The 19,441-nt window shown below is 40.0% G+C and overlaps 1 protein-coding gene across 4 annotated transcripts in view; it reads left to right on the top strand.

The window, feature by feature from the left end:
- The first annotated feature begins 556 nt into the window (after window positions 1-556).
- KAT5 (lysine acetyltransferase 5) overlaps window positions 557-19,441 on the top strand; it is a 21,962-nt gene continuing 3,077 nt past the window's right edge. Inside the window, exons 1-10 of one of the 4 annotated variants that reach the window (XM_063438321.1) lie at window positions 557-723; window positions 9,619-9,685; window positions 11,474-11,542; window positions 12,188-12,378; window positions 13,189-13,269; window positions 13,452-13,532; window positions 16,125-16,205; window positions 16,858-16,968; window positions 17,267-17,515; window positions 17,661-17,750. In XM_063438321.1, coding sequence (XP_063294391.1) covers window positions 715-723; window positions 9,619-9,685; window positions 11,474-11,542; window positions 12,188-12,378; window positions 13,189-13,269; window positions 13,452-13,532; window positions 16,125-16,205; window positions 16,858-16,968; window positions 17,267-17,515; window positions 17,661-17,750 — 1,029 coding nt within the window. In that variant the 5' untranslated portion in view covers window positions 557-714. The remainder of the gene's footprint in view (window positions 724-9,618; window positions 9,686-11,473; window positions 11,543-12,187; window positions 12,379-13,188; window positions 13,270-13,451; window positions 13,533-16,124; window positions 16,206-16,857; window positions 16,969-17,266; window positions 17,516-17,660; window positions 17,751-19,441) is intronic. The other 3 variants (XM_063438322.1, XM_063438324.1, XM_063438323.1) reach the window with 3 other exon arrangements.

Here is a 19,441-nt window from a genome sequence, read left to right as displayed (position 1 = left end):
ATCAAATAGAAATGTTCTGTATCAACACCCCATTCATCACCATCAGCAGCAAATGAAAGTGATTACATTAGTATATCTTGAAAATGTATATCAGAATTATCAAGGTGCGGATTAAGCCTTTTTTTGTTGAATAACCTGAGTAATATGTGTAATTGTATGATGGACTATTTAAATACAGATGGAAAAAATAGTTATCACCTGCTAAATGTAAATAAACAAATATATATATTTGGAGAGCGGATATATAAATATTCAGGTGGATAAATATATTTATATTGAGAGTGGATTTATAGTAGTAGAATTTTTTAATTATTTTTTTTGGTAAATAGAAAAAAAATAGAAACCTTTAATTAGATGGCGCATGCGCCGTAGGGTACATCCAAGTGGCACGCATTGCGTTCCACGGCAGGAGGAGTTCACGTCCCAGCCGTAAAGCCGCGCTCCCGCCCTTCTATAGCTGTCCAAGCAATAACCGTATATCCGCATTGCATTGTATTTCATTTTCAATAAAATTGACCTATCCCACATAATAGACACGGAGTGCTCTATGGACTGCTTACTGTAACTTCCAGCGTAACTAAAGGGAACATTTGTTTCAATGGATCTGTCTCAGTAAATAGGATCAGGCGCGGTGTGCGTGCCCTTAGAGACCGTTGTCAGGGAAGGAGGAAGAGGAGGCGGAGGGAAGAGGGAAGAGGAAGAAGCAGCTGCAACATGGCGGAGGTAAGTTTATGTTATTGTGCTTACATTGTTGTATAAATATCGATAATGCTTTGGTGCTTGGTATCTGTGCGGGCGAAACCTTCAACTACTCTGTATGAGTGAGCAGATAACTGTGAATTGTGTTGTGTATGTATATATATATATATATGTATATAATTAAAATAAGGTGTGTGAGTGGGATAATTACTACAATCACAACAGTTGTCGTCAAACGCCCCTTGGCCTCTATTCTCTTCCAATTCATAGCAACTGCTCAAATATTTTAAGGACCACTATAGGCACCCAGACCACTTCAGCTCAATGAAGTGGTCTGGGTGCCAGGTTCCTCAGGTTTTAACCCTGCAGCTTTAAACATAGCAGTTTCAGAGAAACTGCTATGTGTACATTGCGGGGTTAATCCAGCCTCTAGTGGCTGTCTTCCTGACAGCCGCTAAAGACGCTTCCGCGACGCTCAATGCGAAAATTGCATTGAGCATGCAGAACGTCCATAGGAAAGCCATGAGTAATGCTTTCCTATGGGCGGTTTTAATGTGCGCGTGTCTCTGGCCGCGCATGCGCATTCGGCTCCACTCGGGAGCTGACATCGGATGGATTAAGGTAAGTGGCTGAAGGGGTTTTAACCCCTTCAGCCCAGCGGGAGGGGGGCCTGAGGGTGGAGGGGGGGGAACCTAATGACTATATAGTGCCAAGAAAACAAGTTTGTTTTCCTGGCACTATAGTGGTCCTTTAAATTGAACCTACTTTTCTACATTACCTTTTGTGTCACTGTAACTCACTCCCTTTAGAACAGCGGACCCCAAAATGTAGATCCCCAGATGTAGAACTACAACTTTCATGATGTTATGCATGCCTTTTAAAATTACAAAATATAATGGAAGTTGTAGTTTTATAACATCTGGTGGATCTATATTTTGTTCACCCTGCTCTAGAATGTAAGGTTATTTGAGCAGGGCCCCCAACACCATTTGTTCCTGTGCGTCTTACTTGTCTGGTTACAAATACGTGTCTGCTAGTCCACCCATTGTACACAGCTACAAAATTTGATGGCGCTTTGTAAATAATAATAATCACATCTCTCGAAATACTGCATACACTGAAACACTGGAAAGTAGTTATCACTTTTGTTAAAATAGTTTTGCTTGTGATGCTCTGTAGTGTTGGATAAGCCCTTATTTGACCCATGGTTCTGTGACAAATCGTTTTTGGCACGGTCTGCTATTTGCATAGCAATATGCTAGTCTGTAGTGGTTATGGTGCTTTAAAAGATTTAGCATTTGACATTAGAAAACAGTGCTGGTACCTGGACTTTGGGGCTTCGCTCAGGAGAGCTAGTGACAGGTCCCGAGTAGACGCTTCAAGCTCTCCTGGAGGCTGCAAAGAGGTGGACCCCAGGTGAGAAGTCTATAAATCATGTAGGACTGGTACATAGTTTCCAACCACCACCTCACTATAAAAAGGACTACATTTACTCCTCCAGCCCGTGCCTGTCTAACACCCCTTTTGATGGTCCAGGAGTCATCACAGACCAGCAGGAAACTCAGAGGCATGGTACGCCTGACAGGGAGCAGTCCACAAACTCTCTAAAACTCCTAACTGGTTTGCAGAGTTGTCGCAGTTTGGTAAAACTTTGGCGTGGGCGCTCTCTGCCCCAGAGTCATCAAACAAGGGTCTATGATAGAGTAGGTGGTGAGTTATAGAACAAGACCACGGACTTGAGGGACCTCCAAGTACCAGTGTGAAAGCACCTTCATTTAAGGTGGCTGAGACTTACCACCCAGCTCTATGAAATTCTGCTCCAGATCGGAGGATGGTTGCAGCCCTGTCAAAATTTGCATTCAGTTAACTTGGGTTAGACACATCCGATCCGAGTGCTTTTTGGACAGAATAGGCGATCAGAGGAGAGTTTTCCAGGAATTGCATTGGTTTAGGGGTGCAGATACGGGATCCCCAGTTTTTATGCAACAATGTTATTAGGCGCAAAGGTATCGGACACAGACACCTAGGTGCCAGACGTTATGCAATACATATTGTTGTCCTGGTCATCCCCTGTTGGGTTCCCAGGGATAAAAGAGTGTCACTTGTCCCAATAAACTAGTTCTTATTCACCCTTTACAAAGTCTTGGCTAGTGTTTGGGTGGAACAGCGATATTGGCTATAATCTCTGAGCTATATTCACTCGGGCTACAATAACAAGGTGGAAAGGGGACCTTGACAGCGACATCCAAGCTTTCTGCAGATATGCTGTTACAGAGAGGTTCTTCAACCACTCAGGCTACTTCTGCACTACATACCTCTCCTCCCCCTGCGATGGCCTTCTCAGCAATGGGCCAATTCAATGTTCTTCATAGAGGAGCATGGGGGACTTAATGCACATGTGCAGCGAGCAACATGTGAGCATTCAAACTTTCCCATAGGAAAGCAATCAATGTTTTTCTATGGGGCTTCTGTGTAACGGGACAGTTTTACTCGGTCAGTGCAGCTGAAAAGCCTCTATTAGCTGTCATACGGACAGCCACTAGATGTGCATTTAACCCTGCAATGTAAACATCAGGGACACTGCAGCCAGACCACTTCACTGAAATGAAGTGGTCTGGGTGACTATAGTGTTAAGGTAAGGCTAAAATAGCCAACATGTGACAGATAAGGCTTGATCTGGGTGGGATAAAAAAAAAAGTGTATTTAACTCTTCATTGAATGTTGGGAGGCTAATACTAGAAGGGACAGTAACACTATTATGTTAGGAATACAGTTCTATTCCTAGGAATTTGTATTCCTAACGTCATGATCCTTTAAAGGAACATCCTAATGTTAGTGATACAAACTTGTTCCTAATATTATTGCTGTGGTTGTGATAAAAATTAGGTTCCTGGCACTGGCCACTCATCACAAACTTGTCTTTCAATACCTTTTTGTATTTTTTTTTTTTTTATTTAAATTCTTTATTTTTCTTGTGCATTCAGTTACAACATGCTTGCAGCGCCACGACGGTGTGTACAAGCTATTCAATGTTCTAAAATGTCATGGCAGGATAAACAGCACATTTTAAATTTTTCGAAATAACAGGCTTAGTACACATGAATAACACTTTTATAGCTAGTCTATGCGTGCTTAATTAAGTAGTTTATGGTATAATCAGTGAGGTAAAGGCTTATGCAAGATAACATCAAGTACAGATTTCTCTACACTGATTAATTAAATGTGACCACCAGGGGGCAGCGAGTTGCTGGGCTAGTCGTATAGAGTAGTCATGTGGGCTCAGTCATTAAGTGGTTTCTTACTGATTTCTGTGCGGATCTGCAAAAACAAGATCATCTATAATAAACTCAAAAGGCAATATTGAAAATGAAATGCTAACATGAAGGATATACAGTGCTCTGCTTGGCTTTTAGTTATGTATGTTTAGCAGCCGCTCAGGTGCTCCAGCAGCTGTGCTGTATCGGCTGGCATCCTGGCTGTAGTCAAGTCCCTTATGTTCCACGCTGATTGCTTAAAAGCTTAGGTACTTGTTGGCCAGGAGTGTATTCTTATGTACAAAATAGAGTAGGGGATTATCTGCTAAACACAGATAAAATGGAAAAACATAGCGTTTAACTGTGTGGGAAAAATAAGGATGTATAATAAGCAATTGGCCACTCACAAATTTTCAGATGTAAAAAAGCCTTGAGTGTAATCTTTTTCCTCCAGATTTTCTATGTTCATCCTCACACTCCCATCAGTAGTTTAGAGATATTTGCTCCAAAAGAGAAAATATATACAGAAAAATAAGGTGCAAATCCAGAGTGTAGTAAAAAAGATTTAATAACTTACATGTATATTTAAAACAATCAGCATATCACCACTGGGCGTCCTACGCGTTTCGTCCTAAAATAGGACTTCCTCAGGGACTTGGTGCATCAAATGACAGCAGAAAGACAAATATAAAACATTCCCCCCCCCCCCCCGAGTTCTTATATATCCCCTCCGGACATTCATTATTCCATCATTCTCGGCCGGTGTTCTTTCGCCGTTCAGGCGGCACTTCCGGTTTTGACGGGATGTTGTCATCACGCACGTCATCTGCGTTCCAGGCGTGCGTTCCACATACCCGGAAGTGGGTGGCGATCGGCAATTATGCAATGTTTTCTCGGAGGCATGGAAACAAATAAGAGCACATGAGGGGGAAAAAGCATTAAAAAAACTCTGGATCGCTCTACAATGTATTACTCTTATTTCTCTTGCTCTAAACCACACCAAAGTGGATGTATCTATTATACTTAAGTATATATATATATACTATATGAACCCTGAAACATACATAAATCATATATATAAGTCCCATATGTACATATATGATCCCAAAATAAAATTATGTACAATTTTTACAACAGGTATGTACAATAAGACAGATACATTCCAGATGGGGAAGGAGATTTATATTAAATAACATGATACTTCATGTAAATCAATTGTTTCGTTTCCCATCCTAAGAATGTGTACAGAACATATAAATCCGACTAGCAATTTTAGTGCCTTACTTTATATAAGTGATTTAGGTGAGGTGGAAACCCTTATGTACCAAGTACTTCTCCTCTTTCATCTCACCCTCCACAATAATTCGGTTTCTTCCATCAATTGAATTCTCTTTTCAAAAATTCCTTTTAATTTATTTTAGGCTTTTTGGTACGTAAGCCCCCCAGTTTTTGATGGTAATATCAGTATTTATTTCTGTTTTAGTGGAAGGGGTTATATTATGTAAGAATTTTCTTATGGCCTTTCCCAATTAGTACCCCCATACAAAATAAAAAAATGCATATAAAATGTATATACCTGAAAAATGATAATATACATAAACAAAAATGATAAAGTGGAAGGATGAAATAGAAAAGGAGAAGTGCAACTTCTATGAAAATATTGCTTATGTAATCTCAATTAATCCTCAAAAAAACTCCACAGATCAATATCTATATTCAGACCCCAAGGTTGGAGTGTTTTTAGTTTATTTATCCAGAATGTTTCTCTTTGCGAGAGTTTTTTGGTCAGGTCTCCTCCCCTCCAATAGGGATCTACACGCTCAATGCCCATAAAGGAAAAATTTTGCTCACCAAATTGGTTACAAGAGTTACAATGCAGTGGTACTACATGTTTAGTTGATTTTTTTCTTACATTATTTTGATGTTCTAATATTCTTTCTTTAAGTTTTCTGCAAGTTCTTCCCACGTATTGTTTCCCGCATGGGCATTGAAGCATGTACACTACATTTTTAGTATTGCAGTTTATGTTAGATTTTACTTTAAATTTTTCTCCTGTTGTGAAGCTAACGAATTCTCTCTTTTGTATAAATTTTTGATTTTTGCATGCTTTGCAGGTATTGCACGGGTTAAAACCACTGATATTCAATGGTCTACCTTTTCGTTCCATTTTTAATGCATAGCTGGGTGCCAATATGTTTTTTAGATTTCTTGTTCGCCTAAAGATCATTGGTGTTTTCTTTGGTAGTATTTTGCCTAATATGGGATCCCTACATAGAATGTTCCAATGTTTATTGAATATCTTTTTTATTTTCCAATGTTGCGTGTTATATTGTGTGATGAAGGAGAAATTATAATCTTTTTTGGGAATTCTTTTTGGTTTAGGTATCATTAGATCTTTCCTATTCTTTTTTTCTATTTCCTCAATTTCTTTATCTAACAGGGTGGATTCATATTTCTTAGCTATAAATTTGTTTTTTAGGTGCCCGGCTTGCTCCCTATAATCTGATTTCCTTGTACAATTCCTCCTCACCCGTATTAATTGGCTCTTTGGGATTGTTTCTAACCATCTCTCCTGGTGACAACTCTTTCTATGTATATAGCTGTTGCCCTCAGTTTTTTTAAAAAAGCATTTTGATTCAATTTTGTTGTTCTCCACGAAAATATATCACTTATATAAAGTAAGGCACTAAAATTGCTAGTCGGATTTATATGTTCTGTACACATTCTTAGGATGGGAAACGAAACAATTGATTTACATGAAGTATCATGTTATTTAATATAAATCTCCTTCCCCATCTGGAATGTATCTGTCTTATTGTACATACCTGTTGTAAAAATTGTACATAATTTTATTTTGGGATCATATATGTACATATGGGACTTATATATATGATTTATGTATGTTTCAGGGTTCATATAGTGTATATATATATATATACTTAAGTATAATAGATACATCCACTTTGGTGTGGTTTAGAGCAAGAGAAATAAGAGTAATACATTGTAGAGCGATCCAGAGTTTTTTTAATGCTTTTTCCCCCTCATGTGCTCTTATTTGTTTCCATGCCTCCGAGAAAACATTGCATAATTGCCGATCGCCACCCACTTCCGGGTATGTGGAACGCACGCCTGGAACGCAGATGACGTGCGTGATGACAACATCCCGTCAAAACCGGAAGTGCCGCCTGAACGGCGAAAGAACACCGGCCGAGAATGATGGAATAATGAATGTCCGGAGGGGATATATAAGAACTCGGGGGGGGGGGGGGGGGGGGGGGGAATGTTTTATATTTGTCTTTCTGCTGTCATTTGATGCACCAAGTCCCTGAGGAAGTCCTATTTTAGGATGAAACGCGTAGGACGCCCAGTGGTGATATGCTGATTGTTTTAAATATACATGTAAGTTATTAAATCTTTTTTACTACACTCTGGATTTGCACCTTATTTTTCTGTATATATTTTCTCTTTTGGAGCAAATATCTCTAAACTACTGATGGGAGTGTGAGGATGAACATAGAAAATCTGGAGGAAAAAGATTACACTCAAGGCTTTTTTACATCTGAAAATTTGTGAGTGGCCAATTGCTTATTATACATCCTTATTTTTCCCACACAGTTAAACGCTATGTTTTTCCATTTTATCTGTGTTTAGCAGATAATCCCCTACTCTATTTTGTATGTATGCTGAAGACAAGAGGAAGTCTTTGGGGATCTTTTCCAGGAAACTTCACCTTATACAGGGAAGCTTCGTTTTTTGTATATTATCACTGTTTCTCACTGGGGTTGTGATCACATATTTTGTTTGTATATATTTCTGGTGTATTCTTATGTGGCTGCTGGCATCAGCCTCAGGTGTAGAATAAAGCCTCCAGTTTAGGCAGGGTCAGTGTCCCGCAGATCCGCTGATAATAGTGGAAGATGTAGCCTCAAATATTGCAAATATGTGCCGAGCCTGCGTGACGAATGTGCACCCTACAAATCCGTTCTCCGGCTTATAATGGAAGCGGCGTCCATCTTGGATTTTGCCACGCGGTCCCTGTTGATTGTTTCACTGCTCGGATTGCAACAGTTGGTCACTGCTTCCCCGGTGGGGTCCGGGATAACCCCACCGGCCCACGGGGGGTGGGGGAGAGAACGGGGCCCTCAGTACACGTGTGAGAGGACCCGTCGGACTAAGCGCGGGAGATCGTCCGCTTCTCCCGCCAGAGCCTCACGGCAGGCCGCAATCATGTCCGCCCAGCAGTCAGCATCGCCGGTAGGACGGGGCCGACAGCTCCTCCGAGAGTTGTTGCTCGGCTCCCTTCTGCCTTCTAACAGCTGTTGGGTGTTTTTTTATTTTATTTATTTATTTATTTTTTTTTTTTTAAATCTTTATTTTATTTGTGCATAGTGAGAACAAACGTTTGCACTGCCACAATAGCTGGTGCAGACAAATACGTAAACATCTTAGAACATTGGCATGGCATCAAAAACAGTGCACATTTTCTGTTTTTTGAGAATCAAGGCATAGAATAAGTTGAGTGTGGAGCAGGCTGAATAGAGATGGACACATAGTTACAATGGAAAGCAGATGAATACAGGATAGGTTTAACTAGTGCTTGTGGAAATTATACTGATGTGTCTGCTGTGGTTTCCACCGGAGGGGTGCATTAAAGTAGCCTGCAATATGAATAATAGTGAGACAGGGTTCAATAAATAGATGAACGACGTTGGCTTAACATAGTGACTATGTGATACCTCAAAGGGAAACATGCTGTTGAGAACCCCGTTATATTAATGGGCTTGCATTGGGTGTATATAAACAAGACAATACATGCTAGGCTTACTGGCTACATTGCCATATTTGGCATTAAAATAATAAAATGCAAGTGAATTAAGCAAACCAGGAAAAGTACAACAGGAGGAGTTCAACAGTCCACTGGTACCTGCTTCAGCTGTTGGGTGTTTTTGGGGGGAGATAAGGTAGTTTTGGGCTGAATGTTGGTGTTTCATCGTGGAGCCGAGGTGCCCCACGTCCATCCAGCTCCGCGGTCAGGCCCCGCCCCCCGTCTTTTAATACCTTTTACCAACATAGAATGACTTGGCATTTGCAACAATGGAGAGGCAAGATACAACTAATTGAATGCCACATTCTATTTTGGTAATGGATCTAATAATCAGATTTGTTTTACTGGATAGATTAACACTGGTCCTTTAGAATGGTAATGTCAGATTGTTGAACATATAAATTAAAAACCTGGATTAATTTTAGAACTCTGAATTGTGTAGCAATATACTTACTAATTACTCTGTTCCTTATAAATACTGCTTTGAATTAGAGCCCCACTGCAAATATGTATTTCATTCATTAAAACAGAAAAAGGGTCCATGAGTGGTGGACTTTTATTATGGTTGTCTGTGATCCTGATTGCTTGAATGTTTTAGCATTTGAGCCACTGCATTATGAGGCACAGACTGACATTTGTAGACCTAGGAATTTAAACATAGCAATGAACAATAGAACAGATAATCCCAGTACAATTACTCATTATTAAGCCACACAACTATCATAGAGCATTCTTTTAATAATGTAGGTAAGCTAACTTGGTTACACTCTGGCATCTTTCCTGAATTAATCATATAATTGTAACTTGGTTCTTAACATGCTTTTCTCTTTTCTTCCACAGGCAGAGATCGTAGAGGGATGCAGACTACCTGTTCTACGCAAAAACCAGGATAACGAAGTAGAATGGCGTAAGTAAACACTAAAACACTTTACTTAACTTTACAAAGTCTAGAGGAAAATCTTAAGCTTTTGGCACAGTGTGTTCTGTTTTTTTGTGTTTTAATTTGTACCTGCATAGGTATCTGATTCCATGGTAAAGATGAGACCGGGGGATATGATAGAAACATTTAAATACATAAAGGGAATCAACATAGTAAATGAGGAGACTATATTTAAAAGAAGAAAAACTACCACAACAAGAGGACATCGTTTTAAATTAGAGGGGCAAAGGTTTAAAACTAATATCAGGAAGTATTACTTTACTGAGAGAGAAGTGGACGCATGGAATAGTCTTCCAGCTGAAGTGGTAGAAGTTAACACAGTGAGGAGTTTAAGCATGTGTGGGATAGGCATAAGGCTATCCTAGACTTAAAGGGACACTGTAGGCACCCAGACCACTTCAGCTCATTCAAGTGGTCTGGGTGCAATGCCCCATGTCCCTTAACCCTGCAATAGTAATTATTGCAGTTTCTGAGAAACTGCAATAATAACCTCTGAGGGTTAAAGGGATTCTCCAGTGCCAGGAAAACATGGACCCTCAGGACCCTCTAGTGCCCCTCTACCTCCCACACCTCATCCCAAGTTGCGCTCCCACCCCCTCCCTCGACGCTGGGTCAGGCTCTGCCCAGGCTCCTCCAGGGAGAGACCTAATGCGTGGCAATGGCCGCGCACGCGCATGAGACCTCCCCATAGGAAAGCATTGAATAATTCTTTCCTATGGGGATATCGGCGACGTTGGAGGTCCTCACATATCTTGAGGACGTCCAGCGTAATTGTAAACCACTTTTCGTGTTCTAGGAACACAGAAGTGTCCTCTAGTAGACAGCCACTAGAGGATGACTTAGCCCTGCAATGTAAATATTGCGGTTTATGAAAACTGCAATAAATACACTTGCAGGGTTAAGGGTAGTGGGAGTTGGCACCCAGACCACTCCAATGGGCAGAAGTGGTCTGGGTTCCTGGAGTATCCCTTAATTCCACCTCTAGTGGCTGTCTACCAGACGGCCACTAGAGGGACTTCCGGAATTGAAACGGACCTGCAGCATGCATTAGGACCTCCAGCGTAAGATTTTTTCCCCATAGGAAAGCATTGAATAATGCTTTCTTATGGGGAAATCCTTATGCGAGCGTGGCCATTGCTACGCATGCGCATTAGGTCTACCCCGCCGGCTGACATGCATGGAGTCTGACCTAGCGCCGAAGGGACATCGGTACTGAATTCAGGTAAATGACTGAAGGGATTTTAACCCCTTCAGCAACGTGGGAGGTTGGGCATGAGGGAGAGGGGCACTGCAGGAGCCTATAGTGCCAGGAAAACGGGTTTGTTTTCCTGTCACAATAGAATCCCTTTAAGATTAGGTCAGGGACTAATGAAAGTATGAAGAAAATTGGGCAAAACGTTTTGCCCATCTGCCGTCACATTCTAACTTTCTAAGTTAATTATTTTTTAGTGTTAAGCATGGGCTGTGGAAATTGTGCATATATATGTGTTCAACAATAAAAAAAATGTTAATGTTGAAAAATAAACACCATCCATAAAGAGAACCCAGCGCATTGCACTGACTAGATAATGTGTGAAAGTTACAATAGTTTTATAGCCTGGAGTGTACTTGTAATGCTCATTAATAGCACTCTACTTGATTAAAACTTTAAAAACAAATATGAAACGATTACAGATTTTCTTTTCCATTATGCTGCAGCAGAGGAATGGGTTTATATGTAACATACTGATCTCTCTACACATTGTCCCTTTGCAGCACTGGCGGAAATCCTGAGTGTCAAGGACCTGAGTGGGAAGAAGCTCTTTTATGTTCATTATATAGACTGTAAGTGAACATCTGCGATACTAGGAACAGAAAGTGTTGTTAAATTGGCACAATGTTAACCCCTTAAGGGCACATGACATGTCTGTTTTTTTCTGTGGCTGGAAAAAGCAAAGTAGCTTGGCATCTCTATAAATCACAGTGGAATTTTATGTGCTTGGTAGGTCAACCTTTGTATTTCCATAGCTGGTGAATCGAAACAGCTGAATGCTACTCTGTATTACAAATTAAAGCAAATCCTGGCTAAAAATGAAATTATACACATGTTGTGTGCAACCTAAAACATGCCCTTCTTTTTATCTTTATTATTTTCTGGAAAGCTGCCTATTCTGTATACACAAAAATGGTAGCAAAATTGGCAACTGATTTTCTGGCAGATTGATCAGGAGATGCTAGGCTTTTCTGGCTCAGACTGGTGTTCACTGCAAATGTCTAATAATTCCATGTGTGGAGGTTGTTAATTTAAATGCTTGTGCTGGATATATCAGCGATATAACAGTTATTTGTTTTTATTTTTTTACCATATAATCTTGCATTTACACTTCATGCTTATTTAGCACTTTTGACTTTTTTTTTTTTTTTTTTTTTTTTAAACACTTGATTCTTATTTTCTCAAACTGCTTCCTTTTTTTTTTTATTATTATAAAGTTAACAAGAGGTTAGATGAGTGGGTCACTCATGACCGCTTGGACCTAAAGAAAATTCAATTTCCAAAAAAAGAAGCAAAAACGCCAACAAAGAATGGGCTGTCTGGATCTCGACCAAGTTCACCAGAACGAGAAGTGGTAAGCTTCTCAAGCATTCCCTTACCCCAACAAAATTCTATAGCACTTACCAAGGTGAGAAGTACAACATAAGTACAGCAAAAGTTAAAATAAAATCATAGAGAGAAAAAAAAAACACAACTTCATCAAATTATTCTGAAATGCTTTAGCAGTGCAATGCTCAGGATTTATTTCTAATGTGCTATTTGTGCTTATACTCACAGTGGGGGTTAAATTTGTTTGCATGGGTTCCTCGGTCTATGCCAGGATAGACAAGCATATATACAATGAAAATGAAGAATCCATGCAGGACTAGGATAACACCCCAAAAAAATCATGTTCTTGATTGCTGAGGGGAAAAAGCTTATTTTTAATTGAAGCTGTTATCCCTAGGCCATTTTAAAGTGATTATTTAATTAGTGCATTAAGAAAATGGTGCCACTTCCTGCCTGAAGTGAACCCTTAATATTCAATCATAGCACACTACATGATGAAAAGTCAATGGTTTGTAATGAACGTGAAATGATAATTTGAGCATTCATCGATCTTCTAAATTGGTTATATTTTTGAATTAACATGACTTCATTTTCCAGTGATTGATCTTTGCTACAGAAAATACAGACTTAAATACAATCTGTTAGCCATTTGGGAAGTCGAATGTAAGCTTACAATTAACACAATGTTTTTTCAAGTGTTTTTATCTGTAGAAGAAAAATAAATGCCACTATTGGTAGATCTAAAAATGCCTGTGGAAGAATTGAACTCAGACTGTGATGAACCTAGAAGAGAAGTTAATTTTTTCAGCAGGATCTTGCTATGTGAGATAAAGTAAATATGCATGCATCTCTGACCATCGTGACTTGTTTATATCATTCTTTAATTAAGCAGGTGCAGAGGAAGATTCCTGAACTTATCCTGCCTCCAGTTACTGCTCCTGCAGGAGGAGGGAAATCACTCCCTGTGCCGGTAAAATGCCTTTTGCTTTCATAGTACACTTTTGCCTCTAATCTGCCCCCCCGGTTTTTGTATGCCCAAATTAAATCTGTTACATCCTGCACCACCTTCCCGTATAAAAACATTTTACTGTTTCCATTTTCTTCCATTGTTAAATTTTCTTTTAAAAATCTTTTGCATTAATCTCCTTCTAGAAAAGGAAAGTAGAAGTGGTATCGCCAGCAACTCCTGTTCCACCAACTCCAGAGACCACCCAGGCCTCTGTCTTCCCACAGGTAAAATCCTCAGCATTTAAATCCTTATCACTGATTTTTAAGGTTGTTTTTTTTGCACACACTGAAATCCTACGTCATTTATTAACAGATTTCAATTCTAATGACGGTGGATTCCTTACAAGTACAATATTTAAAGGGACACTATAGTCACCAGAACAATTACAGCTTATTGAATTTGTTCTGGTGTGTAGAATCATTACCTTCAGGCGTTTTGTTGTAAACACTGTCTTTTCAGAGAAAATGCAGTGTTTACATTACAGCCTAGTGATAACTTCACTGGCCACTCCTCAGCTGAAGAGATCCTTCCTGGGTCATGGCTGCCTAAAATGCATCCAATCATTCAGTATCTCCTCCCTCTGCATGCAGACACTGAACTTTCCTCCTAGAGATTTATTGATTCAGTTCATGCTGATTGGCCAGGGCTGTGTTTGAATCATGCTGGCTTTGCCCCTGATCTGCCTCCTGATCAGTCTCAGCCGATCCTATGGAGAAGCACTATGATTGGATCAGGCTACCACTTCTGATGATGTGAGCAGACTGATTTTTTTTTTTTAGGCAAACAGCATGCAGAGCTACAGCTTCTGTCTTGAATACAGTAAGATTTTGCTATATTTATGGAGGCATGAGGGGCCCAGGGGGATAGATGGCGGTTTTAACATTATAGCGTTAGGAATACATGTTTGTGTTCCTGACCCTATAGTGATCCTTTAATAGGACGCAAAAAAAATACCTGTCTACCACTGATAAATTTTACTTGGGGATTTTAAAAGAGGCCATTCATTTTAGGTATACATTTTTAATCACCAAAAGCAATTTTATTTGATATTTTTAAGAAACATCACAATTTTTCATCTGGTCATTCATCTGGACTCTGGTCATTTGTCAGATGGGCTGCTACTTGAAAAAAATAATAACCCAGTGGGAGCTGTCACTGGATGCAGAGTTCTGCATGGGACAAACACCTAGTCTAGTAAAATATCTCCAGTTTGATCTTAAAAATCACTTTCAGACTGATTAAAGGACCACTATAGTGCCAGGAAAACAAACTCGTTTTCCTGGCACTATAGGGTCATTAGATCCCACCCTCAGGGCCCTCCTCCCGCTGGGCTGAAGGGGTTAAAACCCACTTACCTTTCTCCAGAGCCGGGCTCCCTCTGTGCTGGGCAACTCCACCCTCTGCCGACATCAGATCCGAATGCGCATGCCTGGCAAGAGCAGTGCGTGCTTTCAAACCGCCGATAGGAAAGCATTACTCAATGCTTTGCTTACGACGTCCAGCGTCTTCTCGCTGTAATTTTCACAGTGAGAATCGCGGAAGCGCCTCTAGCAGCTGTCAGTGAGACAGCCACTAGAGGCTGGATTAACCCTCAGTGAAACTGCTATGTTTTCAGCTGCAGGGTTAAAACTAGAGGGACCTGGCACCCAGAGCACTTCACTGAGCTTAAGTGATCTGGGTGCCTATAGTGGTTCTTTAACTGTTTACTTCTTAAGAAAAAGTATGAAAAATGCTTTGCTGTTATTCCCATTCAAAGGAAAAGCTCCAAACATGAATTTTACGATTAGTTACTAAACCATATGAAAACAGGCCCATGTTACATTTGCTGAGAATAATCAGAACTTAAAGCGGCACTACAAGCAGACTTTTGAAAGCATTATATAGAAAGAAAACATGCATTCGAATAGTGAAAGAAAGAAAAAAGAACAATGTGAACATTCTTCTTTTGGAGATTTTAACAGGATCTAATCAGTGCTCTCTCTTTCTCATCATGGAAACCATGAACTGTCTGAATTCTCAACCAATTCTTTGTGTTTTCTAGCTTTTTTTGGGAGAATTAATGAGCATGCATCATGGCATAATACACATGTCATTGGAAACCATATATTTGCAACCTTTCATTTGTTTCTCTTAAATTATTAAGAAAAATGTTATTGATAAGAACAGGTTATTGTGTCAAGTTAGGTTTTCAGTCAGAGTATCTCACTTGCTCCTGGAAGTGAGAGACTGAGGACAGAATGTTTTTTTTTTTTTTTTTTTTTTATTCATGTGGTTTGTGCCCTCCTAGATTTGTAGATCACATATCATATCCCCCCCTCCACACACAGTTCTGATTTTAATACAACAGATCCAGACTTTTCCCCCAGCTACTTTTAGATGTATATGTTGATTATTGGGTATTTTGAAGAAGGTGCACATTACAAATCATTTTACTTAAGTTCTTACACCTACCTCCCGTCTTTCATAGTAGCTTTCAGTTCTTGGTTCCATCCAGGGACACGTGGTCAATTTGTTACAATGCTATATTTAGTTACTGCATTATTTCCACACATAATGTATATGCAAACACTGAGTTGAAGATTGGTAAACATTAGCTCTTTTAAATTTGCACACCAACTACCTAAGCATGTATCTTAGCTGAGCAATTGAAGGTAGAATTCTGATTACATTTGACTTAATACTCAGTCAAAAGGCTGCATAGAGCAGAATGCAGACATGTATTGTGAACAGTATCATACTGGGGACAATTTCAAGGCAACAGTTTATATTAAATGTGGATTTACTTCCACTTATGGTCTTCTGATTTTTCTATACAGAATGGAGCAGCACGCAGGCCTAGTGCCCCCACTGTACCAGCTGGACGGAAGCGAAAGTCAAATAGCCTGAGTGCAGATGAGGTGAGAATTAGAAGTACAAGTTACTCATGCTAAGTGTTCAGAAACCTCCCTCTCCCTCTGAGTAGATTAGTGCGCTGCAGTGTAGACTGAAAATGAGAGACTCCCTAATGGAGCTGATCACAAAGAGATAATAACATGCCATTGTCATCAGGTCGCTTAGCACTTTTCTGGAATTTTATTTATATTTCTAAGCCATGGCACACATCATTGACTGGATGACTGGTCACAAATTAAGCTAACCCTTTAAACCATAGATTATCTCTGGCATTTTCTGTTATACAACATGTAATTGACTGTTTTACAAACACTTCACACTTGTTGTTTTTCTTTTCCTACACTGCGAGTGAACATTTAACTTATTTAGCATGTCACTGTCATTTCATGACTTTGTCTTTCTAAGGGTCTTGACTGTTTATCACATTCACAATAACATTGCCATCAGATTTTTTTTTTTTTTTTTTTTGGTTCATGAGTAGAATAAACAGTGTAATGTCCCTGTCAACTACTAATTTTTGTATTGCTTAGTCATAGAGTAAGAATTGGGGAGGATTCTGAACACCCTATTTCAGTGCACACAACATATATATATAAATATACACTTCCTAGTGTGTATATATCTGTACACGTGTCTCCCTTACAATATATGACGAAGAGACGCTGGTCTGTTCCGATCCCTTCTCCCGGGCCAAGATTTGTGGCGCCCGGCCCCACCCAAGAGGATGCTGCTGCCCCTATATCTGAATTTATGGGTTCCCCGGAAGAGGTAGGTCTTACCCTTATCTGTGTGCTCCCTGGAGTTAAGTGACCTAATGACAGAGACATGTTAAGAATCGTTACAAAGGAGAACAGTGACCAACATAAATTAAGTGTAAAGATTAAATGTTCAAGACAAAAATTTTAGTGACATTTGGAAATTATTTTGGCCAGTGCTTCCTATGATTGTAGTAACTTTGTGACAGTGACGTTTTGAATGGGTCAACATGTAATCAGTGTGACAGTGACGTGTATTATTGGCTAAAACACCAGTCCTGCTTTACCTTTGCCCACCACTGCTGTTCTAGGATTCTCAGGACAGCTCCGATGGTATCCCCTCTGCTCCTCGAATGACAGGAAGCTTGGTTTCTGATCGTAGCCATGATGACATCATTACTCGAATGAAGAACATTGAGTGCATTGAGTTGGGCCGCCATCGCCTCAAGCCTTGGTATTTCTCTCCATACCCTCAGGAACTGACAGTACTGCCCGTCCTTTACCTTTGCGAGTTTTGTCTCAAATACTTAAAAAGCCTTAAATGTCTGCAGAGACATTTGGTAAGTGCACACTATCACACATGAAGCTCTTCTTGAGATTGGGGTGATGTGAGGTGTTGACTTTTGGTGGGTTGCAGGTGCAATTTTAGTTGGATGCACAAGACCAGTTTACAATTATTTTCAACCTCCCTTCTTGAAATTTCAGACCAAGTGTAACCTACGGCATCCCCCTGGGAATGAAATCTACAGGAAAGGAACAATCTCATTCTTTGAGATAGACGGACGCAAGAATAAGGTGAGAGACACTCTGGAACCTTGGTTCTTATTTAAAACAATAATATAACATACAGATAAGTCTGTCAATATTTCAAGCATTCAACTAGGAGTTTAGAAAGAGCAAAGGTATCTATAAAGGGACACTAAGCACCAGAACCACTACATCTTAATATAATGTTCTGGTGCTAAGAGTCTTTCCCTGCAGGCTGACAGTTTTACTGAGATGAGGCAGTGTTTACATTTGTCCATAAGGTCACCTCTTGCATCTGTCATTCAGATGGCTTCTACTGGCTCTTCCTGGTGTGTGTTTGTGTCTTTATGCTCTGCATGAAGATGCCAACTGCTTCCTTTAGAGATGCACTGATCTAATGCATCTCTATAAGTAGATGCTAATTGATGCTTTAAAAAAAAAAAAAAAAATTACCCATTAGTGGCGGATAGGGGCCTTAGTGATAATGGGATCCACCCTTGTAAGTATTTTATTAAGTTGCCATGTGCCAGGTCCCCCTTCATTAAATTGTGGGGGTCTTTTTTAGTAGACATGCCCCTATTCGTGGCGTAGGGGCTGGAGGGAGACTTTACATAGTTACATAGCTTAAAAGAGACTTGTGTCCATCAAGTTCAGCCTTCCTCACATTTGTTTTTTGCTGTTAATCCAAAAGAAGGCAAAAAACCCAGTTTGAAGCACTTCCAATTTTGCAACAAACTAGGAAAAAAATCTGGAGGGAGTCACAAGCCAGTAGTAATAAAGTAATAAACTACACGAACAAAGTCATAATTGTTGTAATTTCTATGTGTTCATTCGCCTTTTTGACAAATGGATGAATAACTGAAATGCGTAACAAAAGCGAATTTAAAAGCGCAAGCTAGAGTGGGCAGATGAAGGCCCTGCGGTACACGTCATCCAGAAAAACAAAGATGGCGCCGCCTAGGACCTAGATCTGGAGAAGAAATGAAGCCATATTTAAAAAAAAAAAAAAAAAAAAAGATGAAATAGTGGACTTAGAGGCATTTGAGGTGATTTGGGGGACAAGAAAGGAGGAGTTGGGTTAAAACACAAAAAAGGAGTTGGAGGAGGATTAAAACAAGGGGATGTCATGACAGTCTTGCTTTCATGGGCCCCCTAGAAGTAATTTAAAAAAAAAAAAAACAACTTCCATTATTTTCCCTGAAGCCCCATCCCTGCTGGCTTTGAACTTCAGTTCACCACAGGAAAGCATAGGGGGGCTAATGCATGTGGTCAAATATATATTTATTACATTTGCAGAAATATGGAAGATGTGAAAAATTACGTTGTGTGGTTTTAGTTGCATGTGCACATGGGTATAGATGAATGTGTGTTTGTGAAGATATGTGTATACATTACAGGTACTCCTCACTTACCAACCGGGTTCCTTTCCTACGACCCGGTCATAAAACAAATTGGTCGGTAAGTGAGGAGTTAAGGGATTCCCTGCTCGTGTGCGCTTGTCTATGTTTGGGGAAATTTCCCCGAACATAGACAAACGCACATGAGCAGGGAATCCCTCTAATCTATGGAAATGGGAAATGTCCCTGAACATAGACGAACACAGCAGAGCAGGGAATCCCTCTAATTCCCACGACGGCTCGCACTTACCACCGTGCGAGAGAGCAGGTCGTAAGTGCGAGCTGTCGCAAAACGAGGACCACCTGTACAGATGGAGATGTTTTAGTAGAATTGAGGTTTCT

Source organism: Pelobates fuscus, chromosome 12 (assembly GCF_036172605.1).
Source record: "Pelobates fuscus isolate aPelFus1 chromosome 12, aPelFus1.pri, whole genome shotgun sequence".
Classification (NCBI taxonomy): domain Eukaryota; kingdom Metazoa; phylum Chordata; class Amphibia; order Anura; family Pelobatidae; genus Pelobates; species Pelobates fuscus.
Note: the sequence above shows the minus strand (reverse complement) of the source record. Positions and strands in the feature narration are given on the sequence as shown.